Source organism: Ctenocephalides felis, unplaced genomic scaffold (assembly GCF_003426905.1).
Source record: "Ctenocephalides felis isolate EL2017-DRISC unplaced genomic scaffold, ASM342690v1 CF-g0.4_SCAFFOLD_01170, whole genome shotgun sequence".
Classification (NCBI taxonomy): Eukaryota; Metazoa; Arthropoda; class Insecta; order Siphonaptera; family Pulicidae; genus Ctenocephalides; species Ctenocephalides felis.
The window spans coordinates 2105867-2127438 of NW_020537324.1; the positions used below are offsets into that span (position 1 = coordinate 2105867).

The following is a 21572-nucleotide window of genomic DNA, read 5'->3' on the forward strand; positions in this document are numbered from 1 at the left end:
ATAATGACGTGTAGTCTTCTAAATATTTATATGTATGTATATCAGTTCATTTTTATGATAATTGATCAAGACTACATTTAAGCAGGTAAATATAATTTATCTTAGTTGCGAATTCTATTTAAACAAATCACGATTGCTGTTTGACGACTATAACACCGGGTCGACACTGCTGCTGTCTTTGAAAATGTGCATATGTGGTATTACCTGTGGCGATTGAACTCGTGCTAATATTCGGTCGCAAAATCAAATGCGTTGGATGTTGTTTTGGCGTAGTAGTAAGTGCCAAGGGGGCATCTTGTGTCGGTATAGCTGGCACAGACGTCGTATGAGTTAGCAGTGATCTATCATCAAACATGTGATCACCTTCTAAATGACGGATAGCTTCTACAATTGTTTCAAGATTCTGTCGTGTCTTATTTCCGGAGAGGTATGGTCGCGTTTGCTGAGATGTCGCACTCGAATTTTTATCCTCTTCAATGATATCGTCATCGGTACAACTCATCGACAACGGTGCCGATAAGGTCATTATTGTTTGGTTTTCAGCTATTTTCTCAGCTTTGATACTTACATTGACTGCTTCTGTCAGTATATGATCGTGTAAAATTGGTGTGGGTGGTCGTGGTTCTTCCTAAAAGTAGCGAAAAAAGAAATAAATAACATATATAAATTGCAAATATCAAGAACATCCAATAAAAACATTGGTTAACCTTTTCCAAATTATGACTTGCAAAGGGAATAATAAAAAAATATATAGTGAGTTAAATTTCTATTATTACCTTCACAATGCACGTTGTAGGGCTGGGCGACCTCATTGGTAATGTGACAACAGCTCTGTGTAAGTGCAACCTGAGGCAGGCTCTCTGCCGGTACCAAAATCATTTCGTCTTCAAGTCTCTGGACTGTTTTTGGCTCTTGCATCGTTACATTATTGGTGTGTTCAATGACGTCGACTCTATGTATATAGCCACCAGTCTGTGGAGCAGTGCCTTGTTGAAGTGTAGAATAAACGCGTGCTTCGAGCTCCCGTACACGATCTTCGAGCACCGCCCGCATCCTTCTTTCCTGCTCCAGTTGTGCTCGCACCTCTTCAGGTTCGGGGGATGATAATCCTAAAAGTGTGGTTTCTGTGTCATCAATTCCATTTTGTTGATTGGCACTCTGATGATGAGACAGGATGTGCATGCGACGCTTCTTGGCTGGTAGATCACCTCCCTCATGCTGGTTGACCAGGCGTTTTAGTTGGCAGTTCTGTGATAGCAAACGGGTTTTTCTTGTTCCAGGAGTAAATATATTCAGCAGTCTGTTGCAGAATCGCGGCCTGCAATTAGAAATATTATTTATAAATAAATATACTTTAAATATAACTTTACATATTCGAAATCAATATCTTGAAATCATATTATTAAACTCATTTATCTGTTATTCATTATGAATTTCATAGACCTAAATGGACTCTTTAGAATCAACACAATAATAATGAAAGATAAATTTCAAGATTTCTCTTCTTGCAATGAAGTAAAGACGCAATTTTTAAATGCACACGCAACGTTAAGAGAACATCTGTCGCCAAGGATAAGAATAACATCTGTTCAAGAAACTTGCGCAAAGAAATAAAATAAAAAAGTGGAGAGACAAGAAGAAATCGCTTGCGAATTGTGACAGAAGAATTTGTGCGTTGCGAACACCGGGGGACTCTTTAAACGGCAGGTGCATCGTCGAAAGGAGAACCAAACGAAATATACAAAACGACTAAAAATCCAAACAATTGTAATGTATGTACATACGGTTATGTTCAACGAAAAAAAATTAAAAAAAAGTTATGTAACGACAAAAAGATTCAGGAAATTTATTAAAAAAAAATAATTTTCGTTGGTTTCCATGGTTTTTTAATGCGTTCTCAATTCTAGACAGCATTTTACTATCCATTGTAGTACAATGTTGAGAAATCATAAAACACGCAGATTTTTACGCGGCAATAATAATATCGATACCATGATAATAAAAGCCGGGATATAAAAATGCACAATAAGCCATAATATTTGAAGCAATATGAGACATCGATATTTTATTAGATTCGTATAATCATTATAGATTGTATAGAAGCATTATTGTGATAGTAATAAGCTCAGTAGTAAGATATATTACTATTATTTAATATAAAAAATCAGTCGTAATATAGTGGACAAACAAATACTAGTTCCGTATGCTATATATTTATCGTATTATTATATGTGTATCTTATTCATCTGTTAAACAATATATTTTTCCCCCTGCATGGGAGAACTTAGACTGCGCCCGTAGTTTCACCATAAAGAATGTATATAAGCAAAAACAAATTAACAAACCTCAACAAAATTTTCCACAAATCCATGTGCAATATGTCATATAACACTCGAGTCAACAACTCAGATTAACAGAATAAAGAATTCAGTCTACAAGCATTTTTAAAGTTGTACAATCTTATTGAGAAACATCTATTATGCAAATATTCATTATTATGATGTTGACAGGAAAGAGTTCATTTAACTACATGAAATGATAATAAAAATTGATAAATGTAACTTCTTAAAAGGAGTGATTATTAAGCAATTTTTTGTGATGAATCATTGTGGAAGCAAACTGAATGAATTATTTAGAAGCTTTTTGGTTTCACTTTTTCTATAAATGTAATTTTAATCAAGACTTTTTTAATCAAATATCGTAGCATATGCAAAATAAATAAAATACGATAAGGAATGCAATTTTTTAGTCTAAGCATTTCGCGAACAACGAGCCATCCTTGAGCCATGGTACAAAAAATAATTTCCTAAGATTGCGCACTTAACGGCTGCAACTCGATGGCAGCGGAATGAGTGGCCGAGGACGGGAAACCACGATGACAACATTCCCGAGATTCCTTCCCGTGAAACAAATGCACAACCTGCTGATCAAAGTGTGGGAGACTTTGCATATTATGCGAAACCTGTCGATGTTAGTAATTTAGAGATAGGCATATTGATATTGTACATTCACTCAGAAACGTACGATGATAAAATACACACTGTAAGTAAATAGATACAATCACAAGGCGACGAATAATGAAAATTGTATATAAACCCTTAATCATTGCTATTATTTTTTTCTATAATTTGGAAAACCCTGCAAATTTCACAATAATACAAAGGCCGTTTATTGACACCATCGCTATAAGATTGTGTGAGTTGCAACAAACTTTAAAAAATTACAAGAAATTACACAATACACCTGAATTACTAAACACAATAGAAACTTAACACAGGAACTTCGCATAGAATGCGGTCATGCTTGAGTTTTGAAAATTAATTACAATATTTATTATAAAATTGTTTAAAAAATAGTTTTTATATTTGCATTATATTAATAATCAGTGAAGGAGTATACAAAAACCCGGATTTAATAAAAACTCTAGGTAATTTTTGAACCATTTGTAGAAAAAAATGTATGCCAATGAAGTCATCATTAGTGATTCCTCGCGGTCCAGCCACGTTTAGGACTTTAATTTTTTTAAAACCTAAAGAAAAAGGAAATGGGCATAGCATAGAAACATGTTGAGAATATAGTATATTTAAATGAGTTTTAATCTAGCGAATACCGTCAGGGCTATTTTTATTTATCGTTATTAATTTTCTATTTTACACGTATAGGTAGGCCGAATATGTGCGACGCTGTATCAGTTGCGGCAGCCTAGGACTCGAAAGCATCACAAACATGAAACGTTCGAAGCAAACTATGTTTATGTTAGACAGGTCATGGTTTACAGGCAATCAGCGGGTCTATCGTAGGTCTTGAAATAGCATTTATAAAAACACATGTAGGATTTTATTACCCGTCATATGACTTTAAAATTAGGTTCGGTTTGGAAAATTACTGCCTAAGATAACATAGGTTATTAATAATCACTAGATAGGGCATAGGATCAAGTGTTCTATATTTAAACATACTTTTTAAATAAACCTGAAAGCCAAATCTCCCGTGTATAATGTAATATTATACCTAAATACCATGTAAGATATGTTTATAAAACAGTTGTAAATACCTAGTCATCTAATATGATAATAGCAGGCTCCAACAACTAGCACATGGCCAGTTAGTTCATGTGAGACGAGAATGTTAAATTATTGATTACTTTATTGTTAGTCATATCTGTATTTAAACGTATTATCAGATATGTCCTCATATGTATCCAAACGTAAACCCTTGTAATTGTAATTTCAGTGTGTAATTTCTATATGATTGATTGAACACACGAGGTACTGTAATTGCCCTTCATGATAAATATATGTAATAAACTGGTTTAGAATTTTTATATCAATCTTTCAATGAAATTAAATTAACATTTTCATATGATAAAATACAAATGTTAAAGTTCAATGTAAGATTTTAAGGGCAGAATTTTATTTTATTAGCACTAAATTAAATTGAAATGAAAATAAAAAAATAGGGTAATTAATTATTTTATTGATGTATTAAATCAGTATCTTTATTAATTTAGTTAAAGGATATTAGTATGAATTTACATTATGAAAATAATGCGAGTTGATGTTAAAAGAACGTTGGTTAAGAATTTGAGGATAATTTTGTTTATATAAAAATAAAATACTTTCAGTTAAACAGTGTGTGGCTAGATATGTTAAATGAAACATAAAATAGTTTTTATAAGTTTTACAAGTGTGATGTGATTATAAATCTGGAATAGCAATCTCGATCTACTCATCCACGTGTTCAGTATGCGTCTTTTGAATAAAAAAGGAAATGAAGCGAATCGCGCCAAAATTGTGCAGTGCGCGCGCATTTCCATTGGCGCCAATTCAGTCAAACGCACACAAGAAAGCTCATATCTCTCGGTTGCAAAATGCATTTGTATATGATCGCCACGTACACAGGCGCATTGGAATGCACAACCATTCTGTTTCCAAGTTTGGTACATACAACTGTTCACATAAATACATACATACGATGTAAACACGTTGCAAATGTACACACATAGCAAACGTAGTACACATACAATGTAATTCATAGTAGAGGATGTCACGTAGTACGCTACAGATCGCGCTAGTAGTACTACAGAGTATTACTACGGCCGCAATACGGCGACGCTCCCATTGTCGAATGGGATGATTCAAGGAATCTGGTACACAACGAAAATAATTCAAGCCGGTTCAAATATTACCTACGATAATGTAAATGCAAGTAATAATTACTTGATCTCACCCGCGAAAACTTGAAACGAAATTTAAAATTGAAAAACATTCGAAAAAAAACATAGATTTGGTGCGTTTGGAGCAAACATTCAGGCAAAATTACTTTATATTAAAATTAAATAAATATGAAAATATAAAAAAATGACGCAAAAATCTGTTAATAAGGATACGAAATTAAATCAAAACTACAAAAAAATCATTCGAAAATACATATTCGTGTTCAAAAGCGTTAGTACATAATATAAATAAAAACGTTATATCCCAAGCTTTGTAACTCAGAATTACCCTTAAAAAGTGTTTCATAGCGTAATCTACTTTTATTTTTATCGCTGCTTTTAGTGCACACAAAAACTAAAAGCTATACTCCACTGCTACACAGCACTACCAAGCAGATTGTAAAATAAATAATAAAATCTTCTTGAGCTTTTACAGGATTAGAAGCATTCACAAACCTTTATACACGTTAAGCATATATCTTTATGAGTAGTAAGTCAAATATATTGGTAAAAAATATTATAGCAATATTAAATTACAATAATATTAAATAATTTATTATGATTTATTAAATATCATATTGTTATAAATTATGAAATACATAAGTCTGTTTTACACGGTCTTTTGTACACGGTTTTAATAAACTTTTGTTTGTTTGAAAATTGAATATTTTTAATTTTTTACACGATTTTATTCCATCAGCACGATTTGAAATTTATGTCCTAAATTTTTTTGTCAAATTTAATTTTGCTATGTATGTTCAATCACAAAAAAGTACATATGAACGAAAAAAGTCTGAAAACCATCGATAGTATCGATACGAGCTTAAAGATTTAAGTAAATTCCCCTTTAGTGCGTACAAACAATTTTACTGGTCAAAGCAAATGTGAATAGCACTATTTATATTATTAAATAAACATGAATTCTGTTCTTGAAAATTCTTGTTTTTCATAATTTTAATAGGTTTTAGAGAGTAGGACAAATCATACCATTTTTGTATAAGATCAATGTCTTTTTTTACACGGTTTTTTTTTTATACGGCTTCTTCTGGAACTAATCTCCGTGTAAAAACAGACTTAGGTGTACTTAAATATATGAGTTTGCATAAATTGAACAATAATTACTGATTCGCTCAAAAATAATATTTGGACATAGTCTGAATTACAATAATAGAAACATATGGTTTGGAATGGGAGAGAGAAATACGATGCCGGGCGTCGCGCCGGTCATCGATCGACATTGTGTGGGAGCTCATGCGACCCACGGCACAGGTTAAAATCGCCTCTCAGGCACCCTTACTATCTCGAAAGTGGGAAATTTCGCCATCGGCTTGAAAAAACTAAAGCTCGAAAGGGGTTAAAACTCCCAACGTACGACGCAAACATAGGAAAAGGTGAACGCACTTACCACGCCTGTATAGAAATCGTTGGTTGGTGGGGGGCGATAGTGGTTTAGTTCAGAATTTCTTTCAGAAAAATAATATTTTTATTACTTCTGCTTCCATTAATGGCGTCCATTAATGATCGATTTTAAAGAATTTTTGAACATATTCTCCACCTTGATGATACGTGATGAAATTTAAATAAACCCCCCACTTTCTAAACCGAACATTAGTGTATTTTAGTACCTAGAAATAAAAGTAATTTTTTAACTTCCCGTTAGGTAAGTTATGGTAATCGCAAAAAATCGAAAATGAAAATTTTTATATATCTTTACGTCTCAGAGGTTTCTGAATACTTTGGCATACCTTAGAAAAAATGGATGTATGTGTGTGTGTGTGTAGTGTGTTCGAATACAAATTTTCGTCGACGTTTTCGGGAACACGGATGTAGCGATTTGAATAATTCAAAAAACATTCGATTCGTATTGATAAGGAGACGTGCTGATTAGTTTTTGGCGGAGGCAGGTCTAGCCGTTCCGAAGATATGGGGCAAAAAGTGCCAAAAACGGTACCTCAGTTTTTAAGAGAACGGAGCGTCCGATTTTAATAATTCAAAAATCATTTTACTTGTATTGACAAGTTGAAGAATTGGGCAAATTTTCATGAAAGTAGGTCTAGCGGTTTCGGAGATCTAACGAAAAAAGTAAAAAAAAAAAATGCCATTTGGCGGTCAAAAATGATCATTAGACATATGCACATCAAATTATCAGATATTTTATAGAGATTTTAACAATAAGTATAAATTTTGTTTATATTCCTATGGGTTCCGTACCAATGTTTATCCGTTAGACAGCGACGCGGCGCTTATGCGCTTTATATTTTGTCTCTATGCAGTTAAAGCAGTACGATTGCTTTGAAAAAAGTTCAGATCTTCCAAAATATGTCAAAATAAAGAAAACATTTTTTATTTATTTAAATAAAAAAACAATTAAAAAAAATTTTTTTTAATTTTTTTTTTCAAAAAAAGTAATTTTCTGTCCAATTTATAGTTTCTTAAAAATCTTATTCTTTCGAAGTAAACTTTTTAAAATGTTAATCGTTGATAAATTTTTGGTACGGGAAGTTCCAGCAATTTGCCTTAAGGCACGATGCCTTAATTGCCTCAAGACAGAATTCCACTTACAGCTAGTTTGAATTTTCTTTTGATATTTTTTTTATTCTGTTCAAATTCAAGTAAAAACATAAATACGCGTAATATCTTACTAGAAACCCCCCTCCCCTATCCCAGGTAATATTCATGATTTTATGTCAAATCCCGACCCCCTTTTTTAAGCATAATAGGTAAATTTATAAGAGGATATCTAAATAAGCTACAATTAGTTTTTAAGTATCTAAAACAGTTCTTACCTTTAAGGTCATGATAAAAATATTAAAGAATCTTAAAATTGTGAAAGCAACGAAACAACCAAATATAATTATGAAATTTATAATATATTGTCGATGTAATTTTATTAATTGCGGAAGTAATAAAAGGAACGTCATTATAAGTACGTCATTGACTCATTAAAAACCAGATCGATATCACATGAATTATTTCCACCAAATGTTCCATTCGATAATTTGCAGAATTTGTAATTTATCAAGTATAAACGCCCATTGGAAATAAGTATTTCATCGCAAATTGTATCCTTAAACATGAAAAAATATATATTTACCCCAGGAAGGGCTAATATCTGCTCTCGTTTCGCGCACAATGCCCCCGAAGCGGGGCGCAGGAGTCGTCCCAACATGACGTCACCAATTTGCGCAGTATCGGAATTTCATTACAAAGAGCGAACGAGATGAAAAGAGCGTCTGGTGCATTATCCAGGGTACGGAGAATGGAGAACGCCGTGAGTTACGTCACGGGACTGATATTGATCAAGCGTCCAGGCGCTGGAAAGAGGAAGCAGACGCGAAGAAAGAGAGAGGCTAAGCTTCCTGCGTACCCGCCGATTGAATGACGTCATGCACGGAGATGGCACATACAGCTGTCGGGGCGATCATCTCACTCGCACGCTTTATTGAAGAGCATGCTTATAATGGAAAATTGGGATTTAATTAAAGTTTGAATCATTTTATTACTATTGTTTTACACTTATTGACGACAAAAAAAAAATGATTGGTAATGGTTTGTTCTGTTTAATTTCTATTTGCGAAGTATCAAATTTTGTCTATAGGCAAATCTCAAACCACGTTTAGCACGTGGCATAAAAAATAGATCTCAAAGAACTGAATTTTCAAATATTTTGTGTTTTAATTTAAAATATTGAAAACTCTATAAAACAAACAATGCAGCTAACTAGTGAGGTGTATGGCATCGTGCCTTAAGGTGTATGGCATCGTGCCTTGGCAAATTGCTGGAACTTCCCGTACCGTAACGAAATATTCGAGGGATATTAAATGTTTTCAAATAGACTATTATAAATAAATACTGTAACATTGTCTAATATTTATAAGAATTATATAAACTGATTTGCAAAGTTGAAATTATTTGTTTAAAGTATATTAGAACTTTGGTCAGAATTAAAAAATTAAAAATCTTTTTATTTTCGATATACAAAAAAAATTTTTTTGAAAAAAAAAATTGAAAAAAAAATTATTTTGAAACAATTTTTTTTTCTAAAATCAATTATTTGTTAAAACAAGCAGAAAGTTCTTTGAATCATTTAAATCGGACACTTAGTTCTCTCTTAATCGGACACTTAGTTTTTACATTTAGCTCTGTATCTTCGAAATGGCTGGGCCTACCTTTGCCAAAAACTAACAACCACTTCTCCCAATCATTACTAATTAAATGTGTTTTTAGATCATTCAAATCGGATGCTCCGTTCACTCAAAAACTCGATTTCTATTTTCTGCATTCTTTGCTCCGTATTTTTGTAACGGCTGGACCTGCCTTTGCCAAAAACTAATCAGCTCTTCTCCCTATCAATAGGAATCGAATGTTTTTTGAACCATTCAAATCGGTTGATCCGTACGCCCGAAAACGTGACTGTAAATTTGTATCCATACATACACACACATACAGACACACATACAGACACACATCCATTTTTTCTGAGGTATGCCAAAATGTTCAGAAACCTTCAAAAAGTCGAGAAATGTAAAAATTTTCAATTTCGATTTTCGGCCCATTACAATTATTACATTACTACTGTTTTACACTTGTTGACGAGAAAAAGAATTATGATTGATGATGATTTATTTTGTTATCAGGTATTTTTAATATAGATATAATTAGAACTTTGATATAAAAATATCAAAAAATAGATCTCAAAGAGCTAAATACGAATTTAAACATTTTGAAATTTTGTAAAAACATTGTAGCATTATTTTTATTTATGAATTTATGAAAGAAATTAACCATATTGTTAATTCTATCTATTAATACTATCTATGAATCATTATGCGCATACTAAAAGCAACTTGAATCATCAGACATTTTTTATTTTTAATATGAACTATTACATCAGCGTTTTTTTGTAATTCAATGGTATACATTCTTAAATGAACAGGCAATCGCTGTATTGACACAAAATTGCAAACAAAGACATTGATCTATTCATAAAAAACATTATTGCAAAATATTATCTATTGTGATACATCTTGACAAAAAATGTTTGGAAAAAAGTTATTAATTTTTACTTTGATCATTCACTATTTTGTTTTGCCAACTTTGCCAGCGCTCTATCCCTTTGCTTAGTATCGTAAAATTTCCTTTATTACATGAAATACATTAATATCTTAGTACACAATGATATTTATGCACAATCAAACACCTATCCGATCCGGGGGCGTACTGTACTGCTAGCTAGTCGCCGGAGCCGCGTCGATCGCGTCGCGTAAATGCATAAATCTATATTCAACTACACAAATGACTCATGACAGCATCCGTTAACTGTAATAATAGTAACATTAACATTGTATATCCGGCCTGTGTGTAGTGAATATTATTTATAGAACTTAAATACTAACAGTACGCGAGTGGGACTTGTCTAGCCGTTTGTTGAAGATATCATTACAATTTAACTGCCAGCCAGCCACCACAAATCGTTCACGCCCGATAATGTTGGATACGTTGCCGTTTGGCAAAACAAATTTACTACTGTTAATTCGAAATGTCTGCGATTAATAAATTATCTAATTTAATTAGAAGAGTTCTAATTAAATAGAAGAGTTAACTCCTCAAAAGGCTTTAAAAAATCAAATGATAACATTTTAACCAACGCTTCGAAACTTTGAGTAAATGTTATTAGAATTCAATGGGAAGAATTTTATCGCTACTATTATTACTAACAATAACAAAGATAAGGTAAGGATAAATAAGATCGACAACTGCAAGAAATATAATTTATTTTTCTAGTGGCAGATCAGTGATTCAAAAAATTTAGATCTAGCAAAGTGGTAGACATGGGGGTCAGTAAACACCCAGTGGTCCAAAGAACATTCAGAGGATCCATCACATTAGCGAAAGCAAAAATCGAGACCCGCGAAATGAAAATGAAGGGTCAGGGTAGTGAATCATACACATCAAGTTATAATAGAACTAACAAGTAAATGAAAACATTTTCTCAAAAATTTGTAAGTTGTAGCATATGTAACTTTAAAAGACTCTTGAATTGAAAGACTTGGAAATGTTCTTTGCGGTTTTTGAGACTGTCATAATATTTCTGGACGTTTCAATAGCTCTAAAATAGCGATCCCCTAACAAAAAATGCAGACTGAACATAATTAGCCAATGAATATTGGGCTGGTTTACTATTATCTGGCAATATTTTAACACTAGCAACCAAAAATACCTAAATCTTATTGCAAAGTATAAGTTCCTATATACACATTTTCGGCTTAAATAAGGAATTCAAAATATCAAATAATTCTGTTGATATACGGTTTCCAAGAACACATATTACGCCACATAATGTCTAAATAAAGTACTAAAAAATGAATAAAGTCAACATTAAAAATAATGATAGTTAAACTATAAACATGAATTAACCAATAACAATATTTCTACAAAAAATATGGAATAATTATTATTACTGCATACCTTGCCCATCTATTGTTACGAATTACGCATACGATGTATGTATAGTTTTTGTAAAAGTCGCGCGCATGTCGGCGTTTTACAGGTGTTTGGCATTGATATATTTCAGGCCAATGAACACCTTCAAATCTGAACAGAACGACGTAATAGATCATATGCTGAGTTCACGGTCTTCTACGATAGTGAGATATTACAACTTACAAATCGTAAGCAATCTGTTCACAAACTAGATCATTGCTGATCGCTAAGTGGTAAAGAAGTGAAGAAAAGGTAGATGCACTACAAACAATTTCATGCAACCAACAGACTAGATTTAATAATGTAATTATAAAGCTCACATCATGCTGGTTAATATTTAGGATGTTGTTCAATACTAGGAATTTTATTCCTCGTATTACTTAGATTTAATGTAATTATATAACTATTAATAAATAATGTGATCAAGTAATGAAATCGCAGATAAACTATTCGTAATGCAGAGAACGGAATTACCGTGATTCTCTAGAGGCCATTCCAAGGAGAGTCGGTCAATAGCCCGACAAGTTTTAAGAGAGAAGGTACTAGAACACAGCTTCATAGAGAGTACAAAATCTAAAGTGAGGCGTAAGTCTTATAAAATGACATCGACGACGGCCTCCCATGCATATCTTAGGCTACCAAATGGTAACCAAACATCAGTATTTGATGCTCTACAATACTCATTATTCCAAAATTATAGGTTTAAGGTTAAGAAAACTATGTAGATTTATAAAGATCAATGAAATAGGTTATGGTAAATAATAGCCCCGTTGTCACAAATGATCCGGATTAGCTCAGGAGTCAAATATGAGTTTTTATCGTGCGTCGTTGTAGATTTATTTCGAATTTATAATGATTCATTCATTCATTGATACGCACCGATGGTTACACAAGTCTACTCTGGCCGGCACCTTGAAGTGTAGGTATGGGAATAGCTCGAAGGCTTACCATGGCCTACCGCTGAGTATGATATAATCATGTTAGGTTCGAATCAGCTTTTACTTTTATTATTTTGAAAATATGCAAGCTTAAATTTCACATTAGCATTAGCGTATATAATGAAAATATGTCAATGTAAAATAAGAACTATGATTCATTCAACAGAGTTCAAGCGAACAAATGTTCGCTAATTTTAACAATGACCCAGCTATTATTAGAACTTCTGCTACAATTACGCTAAAGTTACATAAGCATGATCCAGATGTTAATCAAATATAATTACTTAATTACCATAACAAGCATGATATATAATTATCACTAGTGTTCCATTACGCGCTGGGATCAGTCAATGAAACCCAGCTTACAACATTACTCATGTATTATTATCATAATCCATAATAATCCGCGAATTGAACAACAAAAAACGTTGTTTTATAATGGCGTTAATTTACCACATACCATGTAATGATCAAATCAATTAATTCGGAATAATCGTGAAACATGTGCTCCCAACATATGTTCATAAGTAAACATTGCAGAAAAATAGAGTTCATTAAAATTGTTATATAGTATCCAAATATTACATCAAAATATTAGATATTTACGATAAATGTTGCTAGATCATCAATGATAGCATTATATATTCGTATCATGTTTGCGATTTTATATGAGTCCTACAACCTCTCAGTTATTTCAAGAATGCATGTACGGCAACGCCTTCTTCGCAGTAAAAACAGAATATGTATATACATCGATGTTCCACACACATTGTAAAAAATTTAGTATAAAAACCAAATATACTCTGACTTCTAAATTAACAAAATTAAATTAATTAAAATAATAAAAAACTGAGTAATTAAAACGTAGATTAAACAAAATAAATAAAAGTATTATTGCCAAAGTACTTGAAATCGATAAAGCATTTTTTTTATCATCATTGGCATGCAGAACGCATATTATGCCCTGCACAATCAGCTGGAGTGGCTCAACAAAAAAAAAACCATTGCCTTTGCGATAGGTAATTGGGCGCTTTAAAGTTTAAATGTCTCGGAAAAGGAAAGCGGTACTCTGATTCGTTCGCACTCATTTGTGAGTTGTATCAGGTCTACAAAGCAATGCTCTAGCATACATGAGCATTTCATTATTGAATAAAATACTAAACAACGTGCGACTGTAGGCTCCACCGTATTGTGTATGAGTATGGTGTTCTGTTCAAATCCGTGGAGGTCAAGGCAACTTGCTATGTGCGCGCTACCGTAACGTGTACTATTTATTACGTAGAAACCGTGGTAGTCGCAAATAAGATAATGGATAGATGTTATGCGAATTATTACGATTCGACGTGCCAAGATAATAAACTTTATTATATAATGCCAAGCATTTTATATTAGCACGATTAAATCCTATAGAGCTATCCTTGACGATAATATGAATATTTGATAACATTTTTATTTTGTGAATGACTTTTGTATGACAAAATACTAGTTCTACAAGCAAAGTATTAATTGACTAAATATAATAATCTTCATCACGGATGCATAATAATGAGACCTTGGAATAATTTCTAAATATTCATAGAGTTGAAACTCCGCTTTATTACCCGAATAACTTATACGATATCATAATTTTATATGATGTGAATATTAACGCACCAGATAGCTTTTAAATACATAAATTTATTTAATTACTCTTAGTGTTACAGTATTTGAATTTTTAAAAAATCCGACAAATATCTTGATCAAACAAAATTATTTTATTAAAATTCATTAGCAAAGTTTAGGAGTAACACAATCGTACATTTGCCATTTAAACTATAGTTTTTAATAATTATAATTAATATGATAAACAAAACGTATTTATTGATTCAGGCGTTTCTATGTGATAATATTAAATTCACTTATCCCGAGTTGCATCTTCGAATGTACACTTGTTCAAGAGCGGCGTGGAATGTGGTCGAGCATGTTGTATATCTAGCTAAGCAGCGAGAGCGATTCATGACCAACAATACATAGAGGAAGGAGAGATGACATTAAATAAGCGAATATACTAAAGTTAAGCGATATAACTTCAAATATAATAAACTTAAAAGAAAAAAATAGTTATAGCATTATTGGGGACCTCCATATAGATTAAAAGAATAATATTAAATCGATTGCATCGGGTCAAATATGAGCTTATTGTTTACATCGATTTACTTACAAACTTTAAGATAATATTATTAAGAATAATAAGCAAATTGTAAAAAAATCGTTTTCTATCATTTTTTATAGAAAACGCATAATACTATAGTGCGGAGAGTCAATATTACATTCTACGATATTGAATTACAAATATGCATTATTATTGTTATTACTTGAGCGAGCGAGATTTAATATCAATTTAACCTACATAATATCACGTAAATGAGGGGATGATAGGGAAATTTCCGCCGAGGACGCAGCAGCTGCACACAAGTCTGGAACTCGATTGAGATCCACGGCCAATATAAGCGGCGACAAAAGATGCCACGAAGAGCATAGAGAGAGTTCGAAGTACGGTTTCAAGGTTAGAACCGGCCGATGGGCGACGAGCGCGTAACCGGACATAGCGAATGACTAACTCAAATTCGAAGTTGTCACGAAAACTTAATACTAGATGCCGGATATAAACCTTACACCTATAAAGTCTGCCAAAGATGAGTCAGACCGTTTAGGAAAAGTTGGAGAACGATTTCGTTTCATAGGGGTTGTTTCTATGGCTAATACGAGTAATGACTCATAAAAGCAAAATCCATTTTTATGTCCTATCGTATATTTCCTTATCCAAGAAAAGAAAATTCATTTATGCAGTGTCAAGTATTATTACAACTTGAGTGATTGTTTAAAACCTCTCACAAAATTTGTCAACTGACAAAAAGCCAGATCGACCGATATCTGATACGATATATACTGCTTCAAACAATCATTCATAACAAATTCCTGTTGTAAGAAAACAAAGTTTGTTTAATTGATATTGAGACAGCCACGTGTTGTTTTAAAATATCAATTGTTAAGAATGCGATAAGATCAATATGCAACTATTTGCGGTACGCGTTACGCAATAATCTTGTGTCTGTGATCAGGTACATAATAGAGGGCATTGAACTACTATGCGTTGAATATTTTTGGACCTCATCCAAGTTCTGCCCTTGTACTCGAATACTATTTCTAGCCGGCGTACACCCTAGTAGTATTAACTACTTATTTGTACACTATTGATGCGTGCCACACGAAAATCATCTGTAAGATTTCTCAAGGTATCTATAAATAAACGCTACCGTTATTATGATAAGGCAATAGGAAAGCTTTCACCAGATGAAATTTATATTTGCAACTAACAATAAAAAAGAGTTTTAAACCAATAATATATTGTCATTTCATTTTTAATCTTCAAACAGAAATGTCACAAATTAAATAAACCTTATGCATATATAAAAAAGCACAAATCATCCTTGCCATAATAACAAAAAAGTTCTTGAAATTGTATTATTTGCACCTGGAAACCATATATATATTTTTTATAAAAAAATATGTATCACCATTGCAACTACACTTATTATCTGTCTCTATAATTAGAGTTGTCAAACTATTACGCTTCGAGCTCAGAACATATGTTTACTATTTACACCGGCAACAGAGAAAAAGACGCGTACTATTTCTGGATCAATGCCCTAATGCGTAGTAAATTCAGTCAGATAATCTTTCGTCCTGCCTGGTTTTATATTTATACAACTTCGAAAATGTTGAGTAAGGCGCATTGCGCAGTTTCCGCAGCGTTTTATATAAAAGAGATTTATTTTATATGAGAAATAATAAATGCAAATAGAAATTTATAAGAATCGAATATTTATTTGAAATTACATTATGGATTTTGCTTGAATGCACCCACGGCTTAGCACTGGATATCATAAAAGAAACGACAGTTTCAGTTCTTAAAGAAAAGTGCTTCACAAAATAAGGAAAACTTTGATGATGAATGATAAGCCTGTCAGACATGTCGGATATAAGTTTGAAACTGAAATCGAATTTTGTTTGAAATTGCAATCAATGTCTATATAAATAAAATTACTTTGATCGATTGCAACTTGTTAAAAAGTTCTAAAAATAAAGGAAGCAAGAAAGCTATCAAAATATTGCAAAAAAGTTTAATTCTTTTACATGAAAACATGAATTATTTCATTAGCTTAGATTTAATTTCATTAAATAGTTGTAAGTTCAGTTGTGAAAAGACACGTGAGAAAGAAGAAACAAAACGTGAGGTTAATAATATGCATGTGTATTCCAGACGAGGTTACTGTTTGGAGGTCAGATCATTATGTCTTGCGCATTCTAAAAGCGGGAAAGGTTTCGCGGAAGTCGCGAAGCAGAGGGGACTTGAATGATACGAGACAAAATTTGGATCAACAGATATTCAATTGGAATAAAAAATACATATTCTTTTTATGTTAAACGTTTTATGTTTTCCCTTTGATGTAATAATTAATACTAATACGATTTTTATAAAATATTTATAAAATAATATATCTACTCTATATTATATAGAAGTAAAATTAATGTACAAATCTTACAACGCAAAATTTTCCATAATACGAGACAATCACCATGGTGTACGCACATACACCTTTTATGATAAATCTCTCGTACAAGCGTTGCTATGGCGATGCTCCGGATTCGAGCTTGTCGGCCTTGAACTAGCGCGGAGGGCTTCTCTCGCGGTAGACTGACGGGTAGGTAGGTTGGTAGGTAGAGATTGGTAAGTGGTTGGGGTATGGAGGTTTAAATCGGGGTATGGTGGCCTGTAGACTACTAGAGACGAGTCCTTCGTTTATGTAACTTCGAATAATACCAAACGTACGGCGTAAATCGTACATGGCTAGTACCTCTCACCCCAAAGGAGCCGCAGATCGACGTTGTCTTGACAACATATCAGAATAAATAGAGGCAGACATACGCATCTACGAAAACCAAAAAGGAACCAACAGTTAACAAGGAGAATGTCAGGTTTAATTTCTGAGATTTTTATAAAACTTTGCATGGCGTTAGTGTTGATAGTAAACACAAATCCATTTAAATATTTTATTACAAAGTTCAGAAAAATAGGTTTTACACCAATATGTCAAGGTATGTCGGTCCCTATAAGCAACGGAACCCCATTAAATTAAAATTAAACTAGCTGTAAGTGGAATTCTGTCTTAAGGCAATTAAGGCATCGTGCCTTAAGGCAAATTGCTGGAACTTCCCGTACCAAAAATTATTATTTTTTTAAAAACGATTGACATTTTTAAAACAAATTTACTTCGAAAAAATAAGATTTTTGAGAAACTATAAATTAAACAAAAAATTACTTTTTTTTGAAAAAAAAATTTTTTCAAAAAAAAATCTATTTTTTTTTTTGTTTCTTCTTTATTTTGGCATATTTTGGAAGATCTTTTTTCAAAGCAATCGTACTGCTTTAACTGCATAGGGACAAAATATAAAGCGCGTAAGCGCCGCGTCGCTGTCTAACGCATAAGCATTGGTACGGAACCCATAGAAATGTTAACAAAATGTATACTTATTGTTAAAATCTCTATAAAATATCTGATAATTTGATGTGCATATGTCTAATGATCATTTTTGACCGCCAAATGGCTCATTTTTTTACTTTTTCCTCCATATCTCCGAAACCGCTAGACCTACCTTCATGAAAATTTTATCGATTCTTCATCTTGTCAATACAAGTAAAATGTTTTTTGAATTATTCAAATCGGACGCTCCGTTCTCTTAAAAACTGAGTTACCGTTTCCGGCACTTTTTGCCCCGTATCTTTGGAACGGCTGGACCTGCCTTCGCCAAAAACTAATCAGCACGTCTCCTTATCAATATAAATCGAATGTTTTTTGAATTATTCAAATCGGTTGATCCGTGTTCCCAAAATCGTCGACGAAAATTTGTATCCGCACATACATACACACACGTACATACATACATACATACACACACACACACACACATACACACACACACACTCACACACACATACATCCATTTTTTCTAAGGTATGCCAAAATGTTAAGAAACCTCTGAAACGTAAAGATATATAAAAATTTTCATTTTCGATTTTTTTGCGATTACTATAACTTACCCTACGGGAAGTTAATAAATACAATTTATAGAGTCATTTTTATTTTAACTTCTGGTGTTACCGTTTAATATAACTTCTACAGTAGAAAACCCTTGTTAATATTCTCCTGTCGTATCAACCTCTCACGCACGGCTGTAGTAGAAAGTATGATAAAGGTCGGAATAGAGCCGGGTACGGTGGAGAGTAGTAGAGCGATGCCTTCGATGGTATGAGAAACCAAAGGTCGAATTGCGTTGTAGTAATATTGCAAACTCTGTTTTCAAACATAATAGTGGTTTTGTCAACTATCAAATTGGCCAGGGCGTATACAAGAGAGTAAGTTTATTTTGAATGACAATTATGAAGCGAATTTCATATTCATATGTTTTGAGCAGTGGCTACAAAGAGGGTTAGTTTATTTACAACTAATACAGTCGCTTAGTAAAGAATATTTATGCAAAACGTCCAATAATACTGCAAATTTCATAATCATTTCCATGAAAAAATAAAAAAGATAAAAACTAATAAGCAGAAATGTTCAAGCGCAATCACAATACATCGAAGATATATTTCCAGTTAAATGGAAGATAAAATTAAGTTTCGTAGAAAATCGCATTGATAGCAATGTGACTGTGTTTGTACAAATCATAAGCTATAAATATAAACGGTATGTTATATAAACAATACCGCCATATTACATTCCATCATGCACTCATACAGGTGCAAAATCAGAGGTGATTACTAAAATCATGTTGAAGTGAAAAATAACAAAACGATTGCAATCAAGCGCTATGATTTTCAAGCTGATCGGAATATGATATTGTGGTTAGATATTAAGATCATAATAAAAATATATATCAATTATGTGAAAAATAACATTTAAAAAAAAAAAATTACATTTTATTTTAAGATGCGTGTATGTTTTGTGTGCACATGACATTAACAACTTTCCACGGCACTTGATACATAGTCGTAGGTTTCAAGTCTCGCAAACGATATCAAATTTCCAATTCCTCGGATGTATCTATCGATATCAGGTTGCAGTTGTTCACACAACATCATATATAAGTTGAAACTTTTCCACGAGTCAAAACATTGCAAAGTTATCACATAACATATTAAAAAGCTGCATTGATAACTTTGTTTATTTTGTAATATATCTGACAAGTATCTTCACTGGCAGTATACAGCCAGCATCGTTTTTAAATCGTGTATGGTGATACAATAATAAATTGGCTAAACCAGGAAGTTTTTCAAAAATCACAGTTCATTCAGAAAACAAAATCTTCAAATCTCAAATAGCTGAAATTTTATTTTCTTGGTAACTTTTAACTCAAATAAAAGCAAAATATGATGTAGTAGAACATATCAATATATCGGCCGTAAAGGTTGATAAAACGCATGAACACTTACAATTAGTAATGTATTTCACCTTATCAAAAGCATAATGATAAGCTATATGAAATAAAGTCGTCCAATATGTTGTCGTAGATTAAAGCATGTTCAACAATGTTTAAAGTTTTCAGAATTCCATCTATATATGCAACCTACATGTGTGCAAAATAATTCGTTTCTTGCTTTTGATATTTTACTGTCTGGAATTAATTACTGAAGCGTATGATACAAATTAACAATGACTCATTAACCTAGTTGCACATACAGATGAAGTACATATATCGATCAGATGCTAGGTGCAAAGTTCTATTATGTTATCTATATTAACGTGCATTAGCATGACGTCACATCTCATGACATATTGCGCAACATTGGGCAATAGTTGCCCGTAACATTGGCGCCACAATGTGTGGCTTCATCATCTGATCATGTGTACATCGTACCTGCGCTTGATTCGTAAATCGTGTCATGCCTTGTGGAGATAGATAAGATTTAACGAGGAAAATGTGAAGTTATCAAGTAATTATTATATTGTTTAATAAAATTAGATAACATTCATAATATTGAAATATTTCGGGAGTTATCAAATTGTTTCTCTAATTTTAGTCCAAGATAGAGGTTTTGCCTAATGATTTTTTCGTGTTTAGTAAAAAAAACTGTAGATCTTAGCTAAGTGAGCTTTGATTTGAGCTTATCATATTATTAAAAGGCCGGGTCCGTGTCTAGATAACTAAATGACAAAATATTGTTAACAAAGCATCTAGCTTTATCCCAATATTTCATTTGTGACAAATAAAAAATTAGAATTTTTAGTAAGCGCCGTGATATATTTGCATGTGTACATACTACGCCAATATATATGCGTAAGTGAATTGGGCACGCATACAATGATGCCATTTATGTATGTTTCCCTGAATGCGCAGTAGTTCGTAGCGCAAGAAATCGATAACGGCTGCTTACTACGCTTCTGCTGCTCGACTACTATACAATACGCTAACGCCCTGATGAACGTTGGCTGTTACCCGGTGTGGGAGTCGTGGGGTGGTAGCGACCAGACGCGCGACGCCCAAACTGCTGCGACACAACATACGAATACATAACGAACTGCGCGCACACATTGCCGGCTAAAGCCGGGCGAGACAGGGCGTGGGCCACCGCCCAATGTTTTGTTAGACAGTCTAGGGGTTGCAAGGACTGCCTGACTGACTGACTGGCTGGCGGCAGGCGGCGCCGCGCCGACAACGGTTGCTCTAACTGGCTTGATTCCAATACAAGGCTAGACGGAACGTTTGACACAAGAATGGCTGGGATTTCCACTTATATCTCTGTCCTTTGATTAGAGATTATCATATTATTTTTCATTTTAATTACTTCAAAACATGATGTCAAGACCTAGTTTAACCAAAAATAAATCATGTTA

General features: G+C 32.9%; 1 protein-coding gene and 1 pseudogene across 1 annotated transcript; both read right to left on the reverse strand.

Moving 5' to 3' along the window:
• Nucleotides 1-36: 36 nt before the first annotated feature.
• LOC113366698 lies at nucleotides 37-823 on the reverse strand. Its single transcript, XM_026608354.1, has 2 exons — nucleotides 777-823; nucleotides 37-628 (listed from the first exon to the last, which is right to left on the reverse strand). The coding sequence occupies exons 1-2, from the start codon at nucleotides 810-812 to the stop codon at nucleotides 128-130; spliced, it is 537 nt and encodes a 178-aa protein (XP_026464139.1). The 5' UTR covers nucleotides 813-823; the 3' UTR covers nucleotides 37-127.
• Nucleotides 824-1213: 390 nt separating this feature from the next.
• The window catches only part of LOC113365903, a 38994-nt pseudogene continuing 18635 nt past the window's right edge, over nucleotides 1214-21572 (reverse strand).

What these genes read in the sequence shown, in the direction of transcription:
- LOC113366698 (XM_026608354.1), bottom strand. Translation starts at nt 812, where the DNA reads ATGAGGTCGCCCAGCCCTACAACGTGCATTGTGAAG. An exon ending in CTACAACGTGCATTGTGAAG is followed by an intron (nt 629 to 776) that starts GTAATAATAGAA and finishes CGCTACTTTTAG; the next exon opens with GAAGAACCACGACCACCCAC.